The sequence below is a fragment of the Hipposideros armiger genome, unplaced genomic scaffold (genome assembly GCF_001890085.2).
Source record: "Hipposideros armiger isolate ML-2016 unplaced genomic scaffold, ASM189008v1 scaffold_143, whole genome shotgun sequence".
Taxonomy (NCBI): domain Eukaryota; kingdom Metazoa; phylum Chordata; class Mammalia; order Chiroptera; family Hipposideridae; genus Hipposideros; species Hipposideros armiger.
This window is the reverse complement of record NW_017731493.1, coordinates 2,312,865-2,333,134: the sequence shown is the minus strand read 5'-3', so window position 1 is coordinate 2,333,134 and position 20,270 is coordinate 2,312,865. Positions and strand designations below refer to the sequence as shown.

The 20,270-nt window shown below is 35.0% G+C and overlaps 1 protein-coding gene across 3 annotated transcripts in view; it reads right to left on the bottom strand.

Moving 5' to 3' along the window:
• Nucleotides 1–20,270, bottom strand: part of SNX13 (sorting nexin 13) — a 106,704-nt gene that overhangs the window by 11,077 nt on the left and 75,357 nt on the right. For 2 of the 3 annotated variants that reach the window (XM_019650626.1, XM_019650627.1), the window contains 5 exons: nucleotides 17,853–17,922; nucleotides 12,672–12,811; nucleotides 7,818–7,925; nucleotides 5,754–5,864; nucleotides 1,175–1,336 (listed from right to left, as the gene is read on the bottom strand). In XM_019650626.1, coding sequence (XP_019506171.1) covers nucleotides 1,175–1,336; nucleotides 5,754–5,864; nucleotides 7,818–7,925; nucleotides 12,672–12,811; nucleotides 17,853–17,922 — 591 coding nt within the window. Of the gene's footprint in view, nucleotides 1–1,174; nucleotides 1,337–5,753; nucleotides 5,865–7,817; nucleotides 7,926–12,671; nucleotides 12,845–17,852; nucleotides 17,923–20,270 lie in introns of all 3 variants that reach the window. The other variant, XM_019650625.1, reaches the window with a different exon arrangement.

Below are 20,270 nucleotides of genomic sequence, written 5' to 3'. Positions count from 1 at the left end.
AAGATTTTTTTTTCCTTTAGAAAAAAACTTTTGAGTTGGAAGAAGGATTACTTGCTCAAACTCCCATACCTTTCAGAAGAATTTAAAGCTAAGAAAGGTTAAATGATTTAAGGAACAAAAGTTGTAGCATAGCCAAGGAATAGAACTCTAATCTTCTTTTATTTTTACCATAAAGAGCTTGATAGTATGTTAACAGGCTGAAGGAACTAATTATCTGATTATTGGATAATGTAAGTTATGGGGAAAAAAAAGACAGAAAGACCAGTGTTAGTTGATGCTCATTTGTTAGCACAGGAGGAACCATCAAGATCATCTATTATAACCCTTCATGTCATTGGTGAGAAAAAAACCCTGAAAAAGTTCAATGACTTTTGTCTGAATTCATGGGTAATTATTGGCAGAAGCAGCCATGGGAGACCCTCATTTCAGGGTCAGTGTACTTCTCTATGATCAGAAATAAAGATGAAGCATCAGAGGAAGTGCTGAAATTAACAGAAAAGTATGATTTACACACAGTAGGTAAGGAATTGTCTTTTACAGTAAAGAAATTGTTTCTCTATATTGCCTCTTCATTCAAACTGATCTAATAGAAAACTTTAAGACCTTACATGTTTTCCTTATATTATAGTCTTGATTATAACCTTGAACAACTAGGTCAAAATTACAATAAAGTACAAATTACGAAGCAAAGATCTACTTGGTCTACTACCTGTATTTAATAACGTAATGAAAAAGGTTCCTAGGACAGTGTTCTATGACACTCGCAGGTATATACTCGCAGGTGTAGCCTCAGAGCCAGGTGATGGTGAAAGGCTTTTAATTCAAAATTAGTATAACTAATTTTCACAATAGCATTTACTTGTTTTGCTATAAAATTTAACAGCATTATAGGATGAAAATGGCATAATGGAATAAACCAGTACAAAGAATGTTAACTTCACTAATTTTAACTATTTGTTTTAAATGGAATTTACAATTCTACCATAGCATAGACTGAGGAGCAACTGGATTTCATAGTGTCCATTCCTGATAAAAATGTGTTCTCTTTAGTTTTTCTATTCTTTGAGACCATGTGTCTATGAGTCTTCTGAAAGGAAATACAATAAATCTAAGCAGGAGCTCAATAAATCTTAAAAATAGTTTGCTGTAGGTATTATTGAAAACATCTTCTTACCTTGAAAAATGATTGCTTTATGTCTTGACCTAATCGTTCTGACATTTTGCCCATGTTGTCTGACATTTTAGTCATTCCCTCTGCCAAACTATCAGGAAGGGATTTAACTGCATTTGAGACATTCCTCATAGAATTTCGAAGAGGATTTACAAAAGTGTCCATCTAAAGGAGAAAAGATATTATACCATGACTTTATTGTATCAGATTTGTTATTCAATTGAGAAGCCTGGGAAAATACAGTGTGATACATGAAAGATGCAATACTTTTCCAGTCTATAATAGCTCGTTGCATTTTTAAAATATATAATTGCTGTCTTCAATGTGTCTTAAAAATGTATTTTCACACTCAAATATATAATTTAAAAAACTGAGTGATAAGGTTACTGCTAGAAAATGAATAAAAGTTCTGGCTGCCTTATTTTAAAAATTCTGAAAAAAATGTAGTTTTTCGAAACAGAAACTGATGAAAGTGGAATCTGTCACAACATACTTGTGCCACAGTTCAAGGCAAAAATGACAGAGATATCCTGAGGAGATAGTGAAAAGTAAACAAGCAGATACAATTAAAAAAAAGAAAAAGTAAAAGAGAAACAACCAGAAAGCTCAAATAACTAACAAGCAACCATTTAAAATTAAATTTTAAAAAATAATTTTAAAAATATATTACATGCTCAGAATGTATGGATGGAATTTGGAATCCATTATGAAGAAGAAAAAGAGAAGTTGCAAACCAAACATGTAAACCATATTTTAGTAAGGGAGAATAGAAAAACTTATTAAAAGAAAATATGATCAGAGATATAAAAAGGAATGATCTCCAGAGGGTTTAGAAGCATTAAAATAGATGTCTGACCATACAAATGTCAAGTAATTTCAACTAAGAAAGGGAGAGACATGTAAAGAAACCAAAGTAGTTAAATATGGAACTTTCTCAGATTTATAACAAAAACAAGAAAAAAGGAAAAAAAGGGACACAAAACTAGTCATAGAAAACTACAAGAATATTTTCCAGAAAGTGCTGAGTCTCATAAAAATGACCACGGAAACAAATTATGTTCCATGCAAAAAGTAAAAAAACAAAGTAATAGTAAAAAGAACTGAATTCCACTGTGTAAGGAATACAGCAGAATGTTAATAGACGGGCTCAAGAAAACCAAACTTCTTCACTCAATGTGCTTTCATACTTTCCCCATCGAGGAAAACTTTCTGAAAATGTAAAATAAGTACAGTAACAACAACAAAAACTGAATTACAAGGTAACTATAAAAGGGCTGGGAGTTTTGGTTACGCCCCAGCTAAAGGTGGGCCAATGGTGCTATATAGCTATGCTTGACAGAATAAGCAACCTGTGGGGGAAAACTGTCACAGTATGACTATTTAGAGGACAAGCAAAGGACAGAAATAAGAATAAAGAAGGGTGTGAAAACCACAACCAATGGTGAAGAGAGATAGAAAAATAAAAAGGATGAAAAGCGAAAGCTAACTCTCACGTGTGCATATGCGCTTATGTATGTGTGTAAAATTACGTGTGTGTGTGTGTAATTCTAATTCTATAAAGAGTAGTTTCTGGTTAACTAGAACAGTGTTCAAATCAATCAGAACATTATTTCCAACACTGACATTATTGCCAAGTATTTTTTTAATTGTAACATTATAAATGAACTAATTCATGAGAACACAAGTAGAATTCCTTAGAATTTATAAACCTAAGAATACTGCATTTGAAATGCACAGCTTCAGGGAAAACTGTCACCTCTCTAAGTTACAATGTTTACAGAAGAGGTAGACTTTCAGAACCAAAGAAGGCATGAATTTCACTTTAATCTACAACCTACACTAAAAACTATTTGAAGAGCTCGCTCAAGAGTTTGAGCTCTGAGCAACAGCGGTTCGAGTCCCAGCCCGAGCTGAGCAGCCGCTGAGCTGCCAACAGGTAGCAGGATGGCTCAGCTAAAAAAAAAAAAAAAGAAACTATTTGAATATTCTCAAAAATACTTCAGAATTTTATATATCTTACACTGCACAATAGAGACGTAGGTTCACCTAATACAACCTTTAGAGATGGTTAAATGAACACAACCTCAGAGGCTATCGTAGGAGGCTATCTACAACTGATACTCTTTTAAGATACGAGAACCTAATCTATATCATGAAGTAGATAATTATTTAGAACAGTTGCCTGTGCACCACCCCAGACCCACAGAACCCATTTCTTTTTGTTTTTTCTTTCCCCCGTTTCTGAGTGAAGCTGAAGCCTGTGTACTGGGTTGGGGACTGCGGGTGGCAAGGAGGAGGGAGAAACCTCCACAGGAGGTTCCGACAGCTAACCCTGACCTAGGCTTTTAGAGGCATAAAAGCAGAGGCCATCGCCATATGATAACATTTTTCAAAACAGGATTTGTCTTAACAGATGTTCAGAACAGAAAAAGAAAGAAACTTGCAAATTACCAAGCAGGAGTAAATGATGGACTGCTGGCCAAAGTGTACACTCAGCCTGACTGACAAAGATGTTATCTCTTCATTCAATCACCACCTCAGTTGAGTTATTTGTATTGGTAACAAGACAAACAAAGGAATTTTACCTTAAGTTTAGGTCCCTAACTATAGCTTAAAATGCCTTCACACCATGATACTGAAGTTGACAGAAAGATGCTGTGTGCAGAGGAAGACGGCTTGTCAGTTTTTCTAGGAACTGGCCCACAGATTTTGCAAAGCTAGACAAACTGTGTGACCCAGTTAATGTGTTATAAAGTATTATTTCTCAAGCTCTGAATAGCCATGGATAAAATGTTTACAGATGCTTTTTTCTAATAGCTATTTAATTTCCAGTAAATATAATTAAGAGAAAATATTATAATTCAGCCAAAAAGGAAACGTAGCTGAAAAACCCCTAACTTTTGATGCGTAAAAATTATTGACAATCTAAAAGCTGTCAAGATGGCCTTGGTAATTACCAAGATGATTTATGCAAAATGTATGTTATTATGGATTTCCAGAAATCATTCAGATGGATCTTTAGGTTCCAGCAGTAATTTTTTAAAAAAGTGATATGTAACTTTGGATATACTGTATATAAGCTACTGTTTGTTAGTAAAAATAAATTGTATACCTTTAATATAATGTTTCTTTTATCTCAAAAAGCTGCTATCAACTATTAGCTTATCTTAAAATTGATGCAATCTTCAAAGAGAGCAAATGAGGTAAACATGAAAAAGAATACTGGAATGCATCTCTATGACAATAAAACCATTTAGAGTTGGATTTAAACTCAATTACTTCAATCATGAAATACAAAGGTAAGCTACCACATTTTTCTCCTAGGGTATAAAGGATACAGGGGTATATAAGATGGGTATATAAGCTTATATATGGAACTTGTTATTAAAACAAAACATTTCACTTAGAAATGTTAACATCTACTTGGATGTTAAAACCCGAGCTGCTAATCACATGAAGTTCTTAAGCTCAGAGTTATTAATTCTTTGTTTTGTTTTGTTTTCTTTTCTTTTAGCTGAGCCATCCTGCCACCTGTTGTCAGCTCAGCGGCTGCTCAGCTCGGGCCGGGACTCAAACCGCTGTTGCTCAGAGCTCACACTCTTGAGCGCGCTCTTAACCAACTGAGCCACTCGGCTGGCCCTTTAGAGTTATTAATTCTTACTTCTTTTGTACCAATTCCTTAATTTAAAAAAAAAAAGTTAATTTTTTTGGGTGGGAGGAAGGGCAGAAGTGGCAGGGGAGTCTTCTTCGTTTTAAATTTTCATTTTGAAACAATTTCAGGCTTTTAAGAAGTTGCAAGAATAATACACAGTGTTCCTACACACCCTTCGCCCGGCTTCCCCGACTACTACACCAGCTTCTGCTGCTACTGCTGCTACTATGAGATCCCACATTTACTCAGGGACTATGCGCCAGGCACTGCAATGCACAGATTACTTGAGTCACATGATGCTGTAAAATGAGGACTGACATCTTCACTTCCTGAGAAAAACGAAAGGATCAAAAAGACGAAGCAGCGTGGTGTAGGTCACAGCTAGTAAGTGGCAGAGCAGGGACTTGATCCCAGAGTTTGTGCCCTCACCCACCAAGCTGTCTTGCTCAATTTGAGAACTTACTCATTTATTGTCTTAACCTCATATCTTATTCCAAGTATAGGTCTTGTACCCAAAAATGAATTTTAAATAATAAAGATTTCATGTAAGAGGCATAAAAATCATATCCTATTTAACACTTTTGTTATCCTTATTCCACATAGAAGACATTTCCTTCCAGTAAGAAATAGTTCCTTCTGAAGCTAATGGAAAGCTGGTGACCTGACCTGTCTTAGGCAAACCTCCCTTAATGCATCACTTCAAAAGTTGTTTTCCCTTCCGTTGAAGCTACTGCTGGACTTTAATCTCCATGTAAAAACAGGAGTTTATACTTATTAGATACAACTATCAATAGCAGGCTTAATACAGCATAGAAAGAAGATAAACATGACAAGGAGCATTCCATAAAAGTTTCGCATTTCAAAACATACATACAAATATAAATTTACTTTCTTTTAGCAAGAACGAAGTATGAAAATCGGTCTGCTTACCTTGCGAGCAAAATCCCCTTTCCCTTTACTGTAGGCTTTGTTCTCCAGGAAATCATACACGTAGTGAGCCAAAGCTGGGGATGCTTTCATCATTTCAGGGGTTAACAGTAACTAACAGGAAAAAAAAGGTGTCTCACATTGATAGGGTGCTAGAAATTAACGACTTTCTATTAATTTCATCTGTTAGAAATTTAAGAATGTAATTAACTTCAATTTTATATTTAAAAACCAATTAATACAGTTAAAGCCATCGATAATTCTATGACCATCAACAGCTTGGTACATATTCTTCCATCTGCTATTTTGAATTTCAGCACATTTAATATGAACATTGTCCAAATATATTTACTATTCCATTTTCAGGTTTTATAGCTAATACTAAGATCCACATTAGTAAGCTGTTATATTATTCATAGTCCAATTTTAAATTTAACATTAACAGAAAGTATATAAAATAATACAGACAAAAACTTTTAAGTGTTATAAAACAAAATATTGCTTTCACAACTGTTGATGATATAACCTAACATTTTAGCTTAGTTCCTTCAATGGCACGTTTTGACATATTGAGATCATTAGCTAAGAAGTATACAGTACAACTACATTTAAAAGATACATTTATAGCATCCGATTTGGGAAATGGTGCTTATTTTCTAAATCTTATAAATAACTGATACAGATTTTAATGCAATTGAAGTTAGTACATTAAAAAAATAATCAAAACATCTGACAAGAGTCAATTAATGATATCATTCAAATTTAAGCCAGAAAAAGACAAAGGTGAATAACAGCAGAAATTTGTTTTTGCTATCCTTTCAGTAAATAATGCATTAAAATTACAATTATAAATAATGCCATGGAAATTACAATTATGGCTATAAACAAACCCAATCAAACATATAAATGTTTATGAGAGAGAGAGAAACATTCCAAACAAAATATTCAGTACAGTATTAGCTAAGTTGTACTACATATAAATACTAAGGCAAACTTTCTCTGTAAAGGTCCAGATAGTAAATATTTTAGGTTTTCTGGTCCAGAGTTTCTGATGAAACTACTCCACTCTGCTGTAGTCATGCAAAAGCAGTCAGAGACCATTGTAAACTAAATAGCTGGCTATGCTCCTCTAAAACTCTTAATAAATCACGTGGTGGGCTCGACTTGGTCTGCAGGCTCTAAATGGCTGACCCCTGTTCTAGAGAATGAAGTGGGGGGCTAAATAATGAAAGACTATAGATGTACCTGGGTAAAAGCCTTGTCTAATAGGTGAGAAAACATAAACCATTTATCAGTATAAAAAAACTATAATTGGGCCGGCCGAGTGGCGCGATGGTTGGGAGCTGGCTTGGGACGCCAGAGGGCCCCAGTTCGGATCCCAAGTGTGAGGGTCAGTGACACTGCCCTCTACAAAAAAACAAAAAACAAAAAAAAACCCTATAATAATAATATTATCATTATCTGGCATGTGGGTACCCAGGTCTAAAACAAAGTTATTTTAGGACTCCTAACACCTTATGCAGTAAGTGGCTTGTAGGATATGTTTTGATATGCCACAAGAGAAATCTACGTGCCTAAGATGCTACACATTAGAAGCAGTCCCTCAGATCTATTCCTCTCTTGAATTATCCTGTAATTTTAGAAGCATTAGACTCATTCTGGACCATGGGAGGCAGCGACACACATTTATCTGAGAATTAAGATCTGCTACTTGGGTATACCATGAAGAACTCCTACCTACTCAGTTTAGTCTATTGTGAGATACCTAGGCTTTATAGGAACGGAGAATGCACATTTGTGTCTGCCTGTGTGTGAGTATTCATCTAAACCTGAAGACCCAAAATCCCTAGCACTGAGTGTCAAGAAAACTTCTTAGTTAATCAATAAACAGAAAAATAGTATTTACTAATTACTGAGCAGGCTGCATGTCACATCTGACATGCTTCTCAAAAGTGACTGCTATCCTACTATTATAGAAAAAAAAAACATTCTTTAATAAAGAAATCTGCTACATCTGTATGTTATATTAAAATGAAACTCTATGGGTAATAACAAAGATGAACTTACCTGCAAATATGCATTTAGATCCTTTTTTCTCTTTTCTAAAAAATCTCTATCCATGTTATTAAAAGTCTTTTTACCAGGAAGCTTCAATATATTTGACAGATTTTCAAACTAAAAGACAAAATACATGGAATAATCTTAACTTTTTACAAAAAAGAGAAAAGTATTTTGCAAGTGGCAATTTCTCTACATATCAAAAGCATGCTGAACAGATCATTTTGCAATATATTCTATTAATCAAAAATCAGAAAGTGAAAAAATATTATCCAAATATGTCCAAACCACAGTTCTAATGTTATTTATTATAAAGTATTTTCAATTAAGAATGACAAACATGGATAACTGAAGAAGATGGGTGATGTTCACATGCGGTTTCGTTTTAATACTTGCTCTAATTGTAAGATTGTTCAAATTTTGATAATAAAAGGTTTTTGAAAACATTGTCCTGAACAACCCCTTTGACTTGTGAATAAAGTATTAGCAAATAAAATTTTTAATGATCAAAGTTATGTTCCTGGCTTGTTAAAACATTTCATAAAGAAATATTTTTATACTGATGACTTCAAACCAATTAATCATCGTAATAGCTAATTATTAGAACTAAAAGAAAAATTAAAAATATAGCTGAGAGCTATATTACAACTCAGTACATATACAACTGTACAACTGTAGTACAACAGTGATACTTCCTTCCCATCCATCACATGAAAATAAACTCTAAGATTACTAAGACAAACAAGAGGCATCAGCTTATTTATAACGTATCTTTGTAAAGTCACAAACACAAAGTAAGTGTACATACTCTAAGTCTGGCATTTATAGACTTAACATTTGGGTGACCTTCAAAGGTCCAGCTATGGAGTAACCTGCGGTGCCTTACCTAAGCACAGATCTGAACCATGCTAGCTGCTAGCGGTTTAAGCGTAAAGTCAGTCAGCTGGTGACTGCGCCTGGCCAGCAGCAGCGCATCTGAAACTTCAAGCAGCCTCACTGCTTTTCCCCTGTGACACACATTCTGAAATGAAACCAACTTTCTAAACATGTTCTGTTTAAAAACTCATTCATTCCAGGTGCAGAAATTAGGAAGAAGAGGAAATAAAAAGATACTGGATAATTTTCATCCCCAAACTGGAGGATTCTGATAAATGATTAAATGGAACGGCAAATCAGTTGGTTGCCTGCAGCTATAACGTGAACAAGTTCATTGTATGCTAGGCGTGGAAGGTAAAAGCAGCTCTTTTGTCCTAGTCAAGGCAAGAAAAACAAAAAAAGGGAAGAGGCCATTTACAGGGAAAATGTTATGCTGTAGTGATATTCACAAACTTGGTGATTCACAAGAAGTATGAGAATGGGTCCTCTTTGATATCAAATAGCCAATGCAGAGCACCTGCTTTTATGAATTATTTTTTTAAAATCATATCTTAGGGAAGTCAATTTACTTTTTCAAGGTATCCTAAAAGATATTTAATTTCCTGGAATACTACTTATCCATGTTCTCTTAAACTACAGACTCAATTTTACAGAACGCACCGTTTATTCTGCCAATATGTTATGGACTGAACTGCAGTCCCCAATATAGCCCTAACCTCCAGTACTTCAGAATGTGGCTGTAAGACAGAGCCATTAAAGAGGTGATTAAATTAAAACAAACCCTTAGGGTGGGACACTACCAAATTAAATGTTAAATGTAATTTAGGTTCTGGATGTTGTGCTCATAAGAGGAAATCTGGACAAACAGAGACACCAGGGATGAGAGCACACACACAAAGGCCATGCGAGGCCACAGTAGAAGGGAGTCAAGTGAAAGCCAGAGAGAGAGGCCTCAGGGAGAACCGAACGCGCCAGCACCGAGATCTTGGACTTCTAGCTACCAGAGCTCTGAGGAAACAAATGCCTGTGTTTAAGCCACCTAGTCTGTAGTACTTTGGTATGGCAGCCCTAGCAAACTAACACACCAAGGGAATATAACAGTATCCAGTACAACAACAATTTATTTCAGTAACTTGAAAATATTAAACCTTATTAAAAAAAAGAAAAAAGTGTTACAATAAGTTATTTTCTTAAAGTGTAAATTATCAAATTCTTTTTTAAATTATCTGTCTGGAACAGAAGCATATATGATCAATAGTTTTTTTCAAATATTGTTATTATAAAAGGAAAAAAATGGAAAATTTTATACCCTATTTTAACTCATATAACCTTAGTTTTTAAAAGAGTATTTGTAAGTACAAGGTAGCCCATTCCTGAAAAGTAATATAATTCTCTCTGCTAGAAATACATAAAAATATTTTTAAAAGACATGTAAAATAAATTAGAAATTTACCTAAAGAACTCACAAAAATTAAAAGAGAGTATTTCAATGTTCACAAAGATCTCAAATACTATACGTAAATCACAGACATTCCAAAATCAAAAATTTTATTTTTCCACACTGAATATGTCAGGTTGAGATTTCTAATATACTACTGGAAAATTTAAAGAGCACATTTGACATTTCATATTAGAAGAATTCAAAATGTGTTTATATCCAGGTACATAAATACTTTTACTCAGTTACCTTCATGTATATGTAATGTCTTTTAAATCACTAGTATTTCATCGATACTTATATACAGTTTACCCAATAAAACAAAAATGCAGTCTCTGAAGGAATGTAAACTAGAGGCAAGAAAGGACTCGGTCTGTCTTGTTCACTTTTATACTCCCAGCACTGAGAACAGTGCCAGGCACATAGGAAAAGCTCAATAAATAATTGTTATATGAAAGAAGGGGTAGTTCAGGCCATTTCTAAAAGATTATGACATTTAACATTTTAATTATTTCCTTTTAATTGTATAACTCTTTATCCATAAAACATCAAATTAGACTACTGAAAATTCTTTAAAGAAGATAAATGATAGTTCATATATTTAGATTGGAACAAGTTTACATCGCAAAGTTGAATTAAGAAAATGAAGCCTGTTTTAAAATAAAGTTAATACTTTAAGAGCTCTATGGAGTTAAAGCTTGTGTCAATGGGTTGTACTGTTACCAGCTGGTGAATTACAAGTCATTACATTTTTCTTCTGCTATTTTATGGGGGATCTGAGTTTAAAAATTACAGATAAGGCAGAGCTAAAAAAAGGGAAACAGCTTGAGTCTTATTTACAAATGCTTAGTATTTTGCTTAAACCTAAATTTTCACTCATAAGCTTAGTTTTTAATTTCTTAAGCTCTATGAGCAATCTGAACGTTTAAGTAATCACTCACTACCACTGTGACTTCATAGGAAACACTAAGTCAAAACATCCACTTCACCTGCCGTGAGCCCTTTCAAAAATAAACTGTGCTTTACCAATTTCATTAATTTCTGGTGCTGTAGTGAAAAGGGAAATCTCTGTATAAAATGTTTTATTAATAAAGTTTAAAAAAATATGTTCTTCACTTGTATTTGTCAATATGTAAACACAATGTTTATGGTGCTAGCCTAGAGCATTTAAATTAGGCAATGATTAGTCCTCTTAATAGTAGAATAGAAAGAAAATTAGAGCTATTCACACAAAGAAAATTTCATATTATAGCAAATTCCCATTAATTTGAAAGTAAATAAAGCTACTCTTAGCAATTTATATTATCTTAAAATTTGTCATGTTTGGGTAAAGTGAGGATGAGAAGAAATATATGAGCTATGAGATTTTAAAACAATATCAAACAGATAATATTTGAAAAACTAAAGCAATTATTTCTTCAATGAGGGGCAGAAAATTCTTTCACCTCTGCAAACAAATCAAGCGAAGCATGAAGATGTATTCAACAAGAACAGAAGAACAGACAAATCCAAAGTTATTAAGTTCTTTCTGAATACAACTCAAAATAGTCCTTTTAATATGGGTCTGTAGAGTCAACACTAACCTTCTGTTTTTAATCATTTTTGAGCTATTAATGGTTTATATCTCACTTTCATTCACAAAATATTTTAATGAGATTATCACAGTGCCGAGCAGATTTTCCCCACTATCTTTATTGAAAAATATATTTTCGGATCACTAAACTTGTACAATGTCATTTTAAAGCTTTAGTCCACCCAATCAAATGTCACCATTATTATAAGTTTTATTTGTTTAGTATCAGTTGTATATTTAAAAACCTTGAATGAAATCAAAGACTCTCAGAAGTTAAATTTCATAGACCTGCCTACTCCAATTCATCTGGTGATAGTTTTTTCTAAGTTAAGGACAAGAAAAAATATTTAATAAAAAATAGGAGAAATAATTTGCTTATATTTATTATCTTTAAGGGTCTTTATACTTCTATAAAACAAGAGCGTTGTATTTAGTAAGGATTAAAAACATCATTTGGTTAATGTTAAATTTAATTTAGGATGGTTCTTAAAAACAACTTAAAGTATCAAAGATTTAACTGTTACACTATTGGATAAGGATGCCATTTAAAATGACTATAGTTCTGAATTACATTGCCAAAAAACAAAACTACAAAATGTCCTACGGTGATCCTCATCCCTACTTTAAACGAAACCCAAATACCTCTGCAAAGCACAACACACACACACACACACACACACACACACACACACACACACTCACAAGACTCTTAAAATGAGACATATACATTCATTTTAATTTTCCAAGGTATACCACTGATATTTTGTCTAGTCCACCATGATTAAGATTAGTTAAAGTTTGATCAATGGGTTAAATATTCAAAATCAGTGTAACATTTATGTTACTTATACAAATATTCTTACCTTATTTTCTTTCATTAGCTTTGGTCAATACCTTAGCATCCTCAGAACTACTTAGAATGAAATATTGAATCAGGAAACAATTTAAAGTACACAAACTTTAAAAACCTAATTACCTGTTCAGTGATTCTCATGTGGAAGTCATGGAAGTCACTATAGCGACGATAGGTTTTCCACATCTCCTCACTGTTTAGATTGCGCCGGTGCACAGTGATGGCATATAATGCATATGTCTTGCCATGATCATTACAAACGCCTGCCACAGCATATGGGTCATAGTCAGCATATACTAGTTATTTAAAACAAAATGAAGAGGAACAAAAGACACAAAAAGGAGGAAGATGAAGAACAAAAACAAAAGGACAACATGAAATGAAGAAGAATTTGAAATGACAGGCTGAGACAAAAGGATGTCACCAAAGGATAAAACAGAGAATCCTGTCCTCTCTACTCACATCCATACGATGTTATATGCGATGGCTGCATTGAAAAATGAACTATGGGTGTTGATGACACCCATCAACCACACGGTGGTGTCTACTTTGGACTCTTTTCCCAAAGAGCTTATACTTATTATTAGCTATAATACCACAGTACCACCTCACAATATAGCATGAGAGCCTTAAATTTAACACAGGAAAAATAACAGAAACAAAATAATAACCTTTTGTACTAGCTTTCACTATTTAGTTGTATTCCAACTAAAATCTCTTCGACTAAACAGAATGAAAAAGCCACAGGATAAGATTTATCTGCTCTTTTGGCAAATCTTTCTCATTTAGAATATTCAACAATTAACAAGTGTAGTTTATTCTGGAGATTTTAAAAAGGTATTTTCCTTCTAGTTTTCCATAAACCATCCAAGTCGGGTGGTCTAAAATCAAAACCTGTCCACATTTTGTACTAGTTGTAAGCGATGCCCTTTGAAGCATTTTCTTTGTCTTTCCTATATTCCATTCTCTTATCTTTCTGCATTGCATTCTATTCTAGATCATTTCTTCAGTCTCTAAAAGTTTATTGACTCCACTCATCTATATTTGGCCTATTTTTTAATCCATCCACTGACCTTAATTTCAATCACTATGTTTCTTGATTTCTATAATTTTACTTGGTTCTTTTTTCATAGTGCTGCATTCTTATCTCTGAATATTCTAAACATACTCTCAGGCTAGGAGATGCCTGGTATACAATCACTTGAGCACGGCTGAATCTACACATACCCATGCTGGGATACAAGACAGGCCTTCAATTTCTTGTGGGTGACAGATACCATTTCCAACCATGATGGTCACATTCTCTGTTCTTTTCCCTGAGAGTAGGCTAAATTTTTCTAGTTCCTCTTTTCACATCAAGCCACCTTTCGTGACTGGGCTTTTTGCAAAGGACTGGGTTCTAACTTCCCATGGCCTTAGCCCATCCTGACTGACTCTTTTAAACTTGAGGACATAAAAATGCTATCAAAATCAAGACAGCAGTCTCTATGTTTGTATGAGCTCCTTGGCTTCCACAGTTCATTTCCCTAAATTTGTTTTTCTTTGTGGTCTGTGATGGTCTGTAGAATTGCCTAGTTAGCTATTTTTAGTTTACTGTTTTCAGCCGTTCTATGTGTGGGAGGTAATAATTCCATTAAGAGTTTAGGTTACCATATTGACCAAAACTGCTCCTCTAATAAGAGATTACACTGATTGGGGCTGGCCGAATGGCTCAGTTGGTTAAGAACACAAGCTCTGAGCAATAGGGCCGCTGGTTCAATTCCCACATGGGCCAGTGAGCTGCGCCCCAGCTGAGCTGCCACTGAGCTGCCAACAGGCGGCAGGATGGCTCAGCTGGTGAGAGCATGTGCTCCTAACGACAAGGTTGCCGGTTTGACTCCCGCATGGGATGGTGGGCTATGCACACCCGCAACTAAGATTGAACATGGCACCTTGAGCTGAGCAGCCACGAGCTACCGACAGGCAGCTGGATGGCGAATGGACTTGGAGCTGAGCTAGCTGTGCCCTCCACAACTAAGACTGAAGGACAACTTGGCAGCTCCCCTTCCCCAATAAAATCTAAAAAAAAAAGAGATTACACTGATCCATACTGTGAGTTAAAAAGTGGCCAATTTGGGGGCCAACTAAATATTTTTTATTTCATATATAACGAGGCAAAGAATGGTCTGCGTAGTTTCTTAGTAAATTATTTTATTCACATAAAAGTTAGAAATCTACATTGGCAAATATAGTTACACAGAAACCTCTCTCAGGCTTTCATCAACATTTTGCTAAGATTTGCACTTACTATTCAAAATTGCTTTCCTTCCCTTTCCATCTAATATCGGTGTTCCTGATTTGACAGAATATAAAACTAGGGACAGACTTTGGCCATGTTGCTCTCACGGGCTTTAACTATAGGTAACACTGTTTTTCACAGTTCACCCCTTCCCATCATCCTTCTCTCAGAGACCTGTGCAGAACAAACTGCTCAACACTCTGTTTCAATGTTAGAGAACCACCACCATGCAACGGAGTTAGCATGGCAATAAGGGAATGGCATTATCTGTGTTCAAGAAAAGTTTGGGAAAGGAAAACAGGAAGCAGGAGCCCATTAGGTAGCAAACCATAACTAGGAGTTAAACTAAACATAATTAGGAGTTAACAAGAGCAAAGAGAATAGCAAGGAACAAAAAAAGAAAGAAAGGAGGAATGTAAGAAAGCATTCTAAAAAAGCATAATCAGATTTGTCAAAAACTGATAGGCAGGGGAGCTCATGACCAGGGTGCATGCACAACAGAATGCATAATGAGGCTATTATAAAAGAAGCACAGAAGACAGAAGGTAATTTAGTTTTAAAAGAACATAAATGTGGCTATGTATACTGATTTTGAGATGATGATGAGATATTATAGTGGATATTGTAAGTTTTGTTTTCATTAGGACATTACTCACAGCAGGCGATGTGCATATTATTTGTTACTAATCCATAACCAGGTAAGAAACAAGGACCAGAAGGATAAAAATCAATCTTGTCACTAACTACATTGTTTAATTTAGTCAGTGTTTTCTAAAGCAAGATTTTCAACAAAGGAAGCAGTAAGGACTAGTCAGTCCATGGACCGATACTTGAGTAACACTGCACCAGACTCTCAGTTCTGCTTCCTGGAATAAAGATGTTAAGAGTGTGGGACCTGGATTCAAAGAGACTCTGGAGACCAATTGGTAAAATAAATATTTACAGAACAATCCCTAATATATAATGCCTACCATGTAATTACTAATGTAATGAGTTAATTAGTTCCATAACAACGCGATGAGGTATTGTTATTATTATTATTATTATTATCATCATCCCATTTTATGGATGAGGAAATTGAGGTACAAAGAAATTAGGGAACACGTCCAAGTTCACCCAAGTATTAAGTGGCAGAGCTGGGGTTTGAACCCAAGCAATCTGGACAAAAAGTTGTGCTCTTAACCACTCTATTATGCTGCTTCTTTAGTATTTACACTTAAGTTTGACTGACAGAAATAACAACTTATTAAAAATGCTTAGCATAGTGCTTCCATATATTTTAAGAATAAATACTTCTTAAATAAATGGACAAAGTAGCTAAAAAAATCAGAATTCTCAGGGAAGAGAAAGATTCACATAGAAGTACGGTCATGAGTGTCGTCCTCTAGACATAAAGTTTAAGATCTTCAAGAAAGAAGTAAAATGACAAATACTAAATGTTTGCACTTCAACAAAAGCTTTCACATTTGGAAAACAAGCTAATAAAGCAAATAGAGGTTTACAAAAGAATTTAAACTTTAAGGAAGGAAAAAGTGCAAGAACTTTATCAAAAGCTAGAAAGAAAAGCAGTAAGACCTCTAGATTTATTGACAAGGAAGGATGTTATCTAATGATCCTTAAGAGCACAGTAACGTGGGACAGCAAGTGGCACGTTGGTTAAGAGTTGGCTTAAGAGTGCGAGCTCTGAGCAACAGAGCCACTGGTTTGATTCCCACATGGGCCAGTGACGCTGCGCCCAAGATAAGCTGCTGCTGAGCTGCCAACAGGTGGCAGGATGGCTCAGCTGGTGTAACAACAAGATTTCCTGTTCAATGATGGGCTATGCCCACCCGCAACTAAGACTGAACTTGGCACCTTGAGCTGAGCTGCTGCCCGGATGGCTGGCTCAGTGGACAGGGCATGCGCTCTTAACCAACAAGGCTGCTGGTTCAACTCCTGCATGGGATGGTGGCTATGCCCACCTGCAACTAAGACTGAACACAGCACCTGAGCTTAGAGGCCATGAGCTACTGCTGGGGAGCCAGATGGCTACTGGAGCCCTCCACAACTAAGATTGAAGAACAACTTGTCTGTTCCCCTTCCCCAATTCCCCAACACTGTTCCCCTCCCCCAATTCCCCAATAAAAATCTTTAAACGTGTGCACCAACTATTTGTAAAAGATAAAGAAACAACTGAAATAGCAATTATGGATAACTTATTCCAGAAATTTTGCAGAGAACAGAATGCAAAATGAGACTCCAGCTCCAGTGAGAAGCAAAAAAGAGATAAAAAAAAAAAAGATGCAAATTATTTTTTAAGCTATACTTATACTATATTTCATTCCAGTATCTAAACTGTAAGCATGAAATTGAACTCAGGTATATACCTCAGTATGTTTATACGTCAACATGTAATGTGACAAAATACTCCTATATTCTTGTACTAGTGACAGTCCAGATAAGAAAACTATCATTGTCTACTACTTACTAAACTTATCTAATCTAGTGGCAATGATGAAAATTTATTTTTTTCCTCAGTTCACTAACCATTTTGCACATATGCTGAGACACACAATCTTAGAGGTTTCAAACTTCATCCAAGCATGTCTAGAACTTCTTCAAACTCCTATACCTAAAAGCTTCATTTACCCAGTTATCTAATCTGACTCTGCATGCATGAAAACAAACATTGAACTAAAATCTGCCCCAAAACAATTTAGTAACAATTATGCAGACACTAATCAACTAGACATAAACAAAGAGAAAAAGATTGGTTTCAGAGTTTATTAGCAATGACACAATGCTTAGAATTTGAGCTTTTTAAAATGTTGACAATGACAACCTTAGAGAAAAGGAAATACCCACATACACAAGTAAATCAACATCATAGAATTTAATGAAGAACATGCTGCCGAAAAGAAAAAAATAACTTAAAAATATGACCACAGAACAGAAGAATGGTTTGTAGAAATTAAATGTGGAAAATAATGTAAGAGTAATAATAATCAATAGTTTTTAAGTAATAAATATACCATAAAGTCTCTTACCAGTGTCTGAAATGTAAGCATGAAGTTGTACTAAGTCATCAGAGGATACATTTGAAAGGTCATCCAAAGACTGGAAAAAAAAAAAAATCAAGAAACAAGGTTTTCTAAATTTTATGGGGAAAAAAGTGTTAAAGAATTCTACATCATATATGCATTACTCATCTTTGCCCCATTTAAGTTTTATATTGTTTGTATCCCACCCCTCAACAATAATCCTATCTATACCAACAGAAGAGAAAATAGCCAAGATTAGGAAACTATATAACATAGTAAATTAGAAATCAATTTAGTAAATTATTTCTTCCTTTATTGCTTGTCCATATACTATAATTTGCTATACTTCTCAGTTATATTCAATATATGGCAAGAAAAAAAATGTGGATAAAAATAAATGGATAAATTCTTAAGTTAATATTTCAATTTTTTTAACTTGAAATATAATAGAGCCAACTCTGTATTATTTAACACTTTTGTTAATTTGGAAATAATTTTAGTTAATTCAGATTTCTTATCTGTAAAATGAGAATAATAGCACCTGCGTCACAGTTATGTGAGGATTAAATGAGAAGACATGTAAAACATTTACAAGACTGCCTAACACAAAAAAATGTTAGCTATTACTATGATTACTTACTCAATGAAGTGAATCCATAGCCTAAGATAGATTTTGATTAATTTTAAGAATAATTTGACGAACAAAAATTACTGACCGACCCAGACTGCATCTTTTATAACTATAGTCTTTGGGTCCAAATTTTTAAAAATTTGCCACATATACATACACCAACATATACAAAGAAAAGAACATAATCATATAATGAAGACAGACTATGGAAAAGAGTTAATGTAGCAGGCCTGAAACTGCTTTCCTTGGAAAGAACTGCTTGCAAGGTTGGCCGCTGGATGGCATCTGGGAATTGAGATTTAGGGAAGGTTCCCACCATTCCCTAACTGCTAAGAGTGGCTCACACTACCTAAACTGTTTGTACAATGTACTAGGTCTGACAATTAAGTTCATGAACTTGTTGCAATGATGTTGCTAACCTTTTTTGACGTCAGAGGGATTATCCATTATGAATTTGTACCAACTGGACAAGTTTACTCTTTGGAAGTGCTGAAAAGGCTGCACGAAAAAGTTAGACGACCTAAACTTTTCGCCAATAATTCATGGCTCTTGCATCACGACAATGCACCAGCTCACAGGGCACTGTCTGTGAGGGAGATTTTAGCCAGTAAACAAATAACTGCATTAGAACACCCTCCCTATTCACCTGATCTGGCCCCCAATTACTTCTTTCTTTACCCAAAGATAAAGGAAATATTGAAAGGAAGACATTTTGATGACATTCAGGACATCAAGGGTAACACGATCACAGCTCTGATGGCCATTCCAGAAAAAGAGTTCCAAAATTGCTTTGAAGGGTGGGCTAGGCGCTGGCGTTGATGCATAGCTTCCCAAGGGGAGTACTTCTAAGGTAACTGTAGTGATATTCAGCAATGAGTTATGTAGCACTTTTTCTAGGATGAGTTCGTGAACTTAATTATCCAACCTCGTAGTTTATGCTGAGCACCTGGTTTCTTTCTGGAAATCTGGAATTTTGGTATATGCTAGACAGAGGGTGCCTATGTGATGTGTCTACAATAAAAACCCTGGGCAGTCAGTCTCAGATGAGCATTCCTAATGGCAACATTTCACATGTGATGTCACATTCATTGCTGGGGAAATTAAGTTTGTCCTGTGTGACTTCTATGGGACAGGAAATTGTGCCTGACTTCCTCTGGGCATTACCCATGCATCTTTTCTCTTTGCTGATCTTGCTTTATATATCCTTTCACTGTCATAAGACCTAGTCATGAGTATAACTATGCTGAGGCCTGTGATTCCACTTGGTAAATCACTGAACATAGGAGGGGTGTTGGAGACCTCTGACACACAGACATGTGATTCAGACATATTTTACACTTTAAAAACCATAGGATTTGAATGAACTTTGAGGTCCTAATGCGATGTTACCAATTATTACTAAAAGAGTCATCTAAATTGACTGTAATGCAGCCATACTTATGACATAAAGCCATTTAAGTTAAGGCAACTGCATTCTAAGAAGAAATCAAAAGCATATCTACTAAAGACCGATCATTAAGAGAAGCAAAATGTGATAATTCCAGACAGCTATCCACAGTACTTCCCTGGTCAAGAGTCATGTGGAAAATCTTTAAGTTAGGTCTAGTCCAGGCTTCATTGCTGAAACAAAAGGGACTTTAGCCATATCAGCTAGTCTTTTCTGCACCTCAGTTTTCCCAGTGGCATAACAGTACAACACCTGCTCTACATGCCTCTGTCAAGGTATAATGTGAGTGGAAATACTTTGAAACAAATGGAATGCACTTCTTTTCAAGTGCTCATATGACTACAAT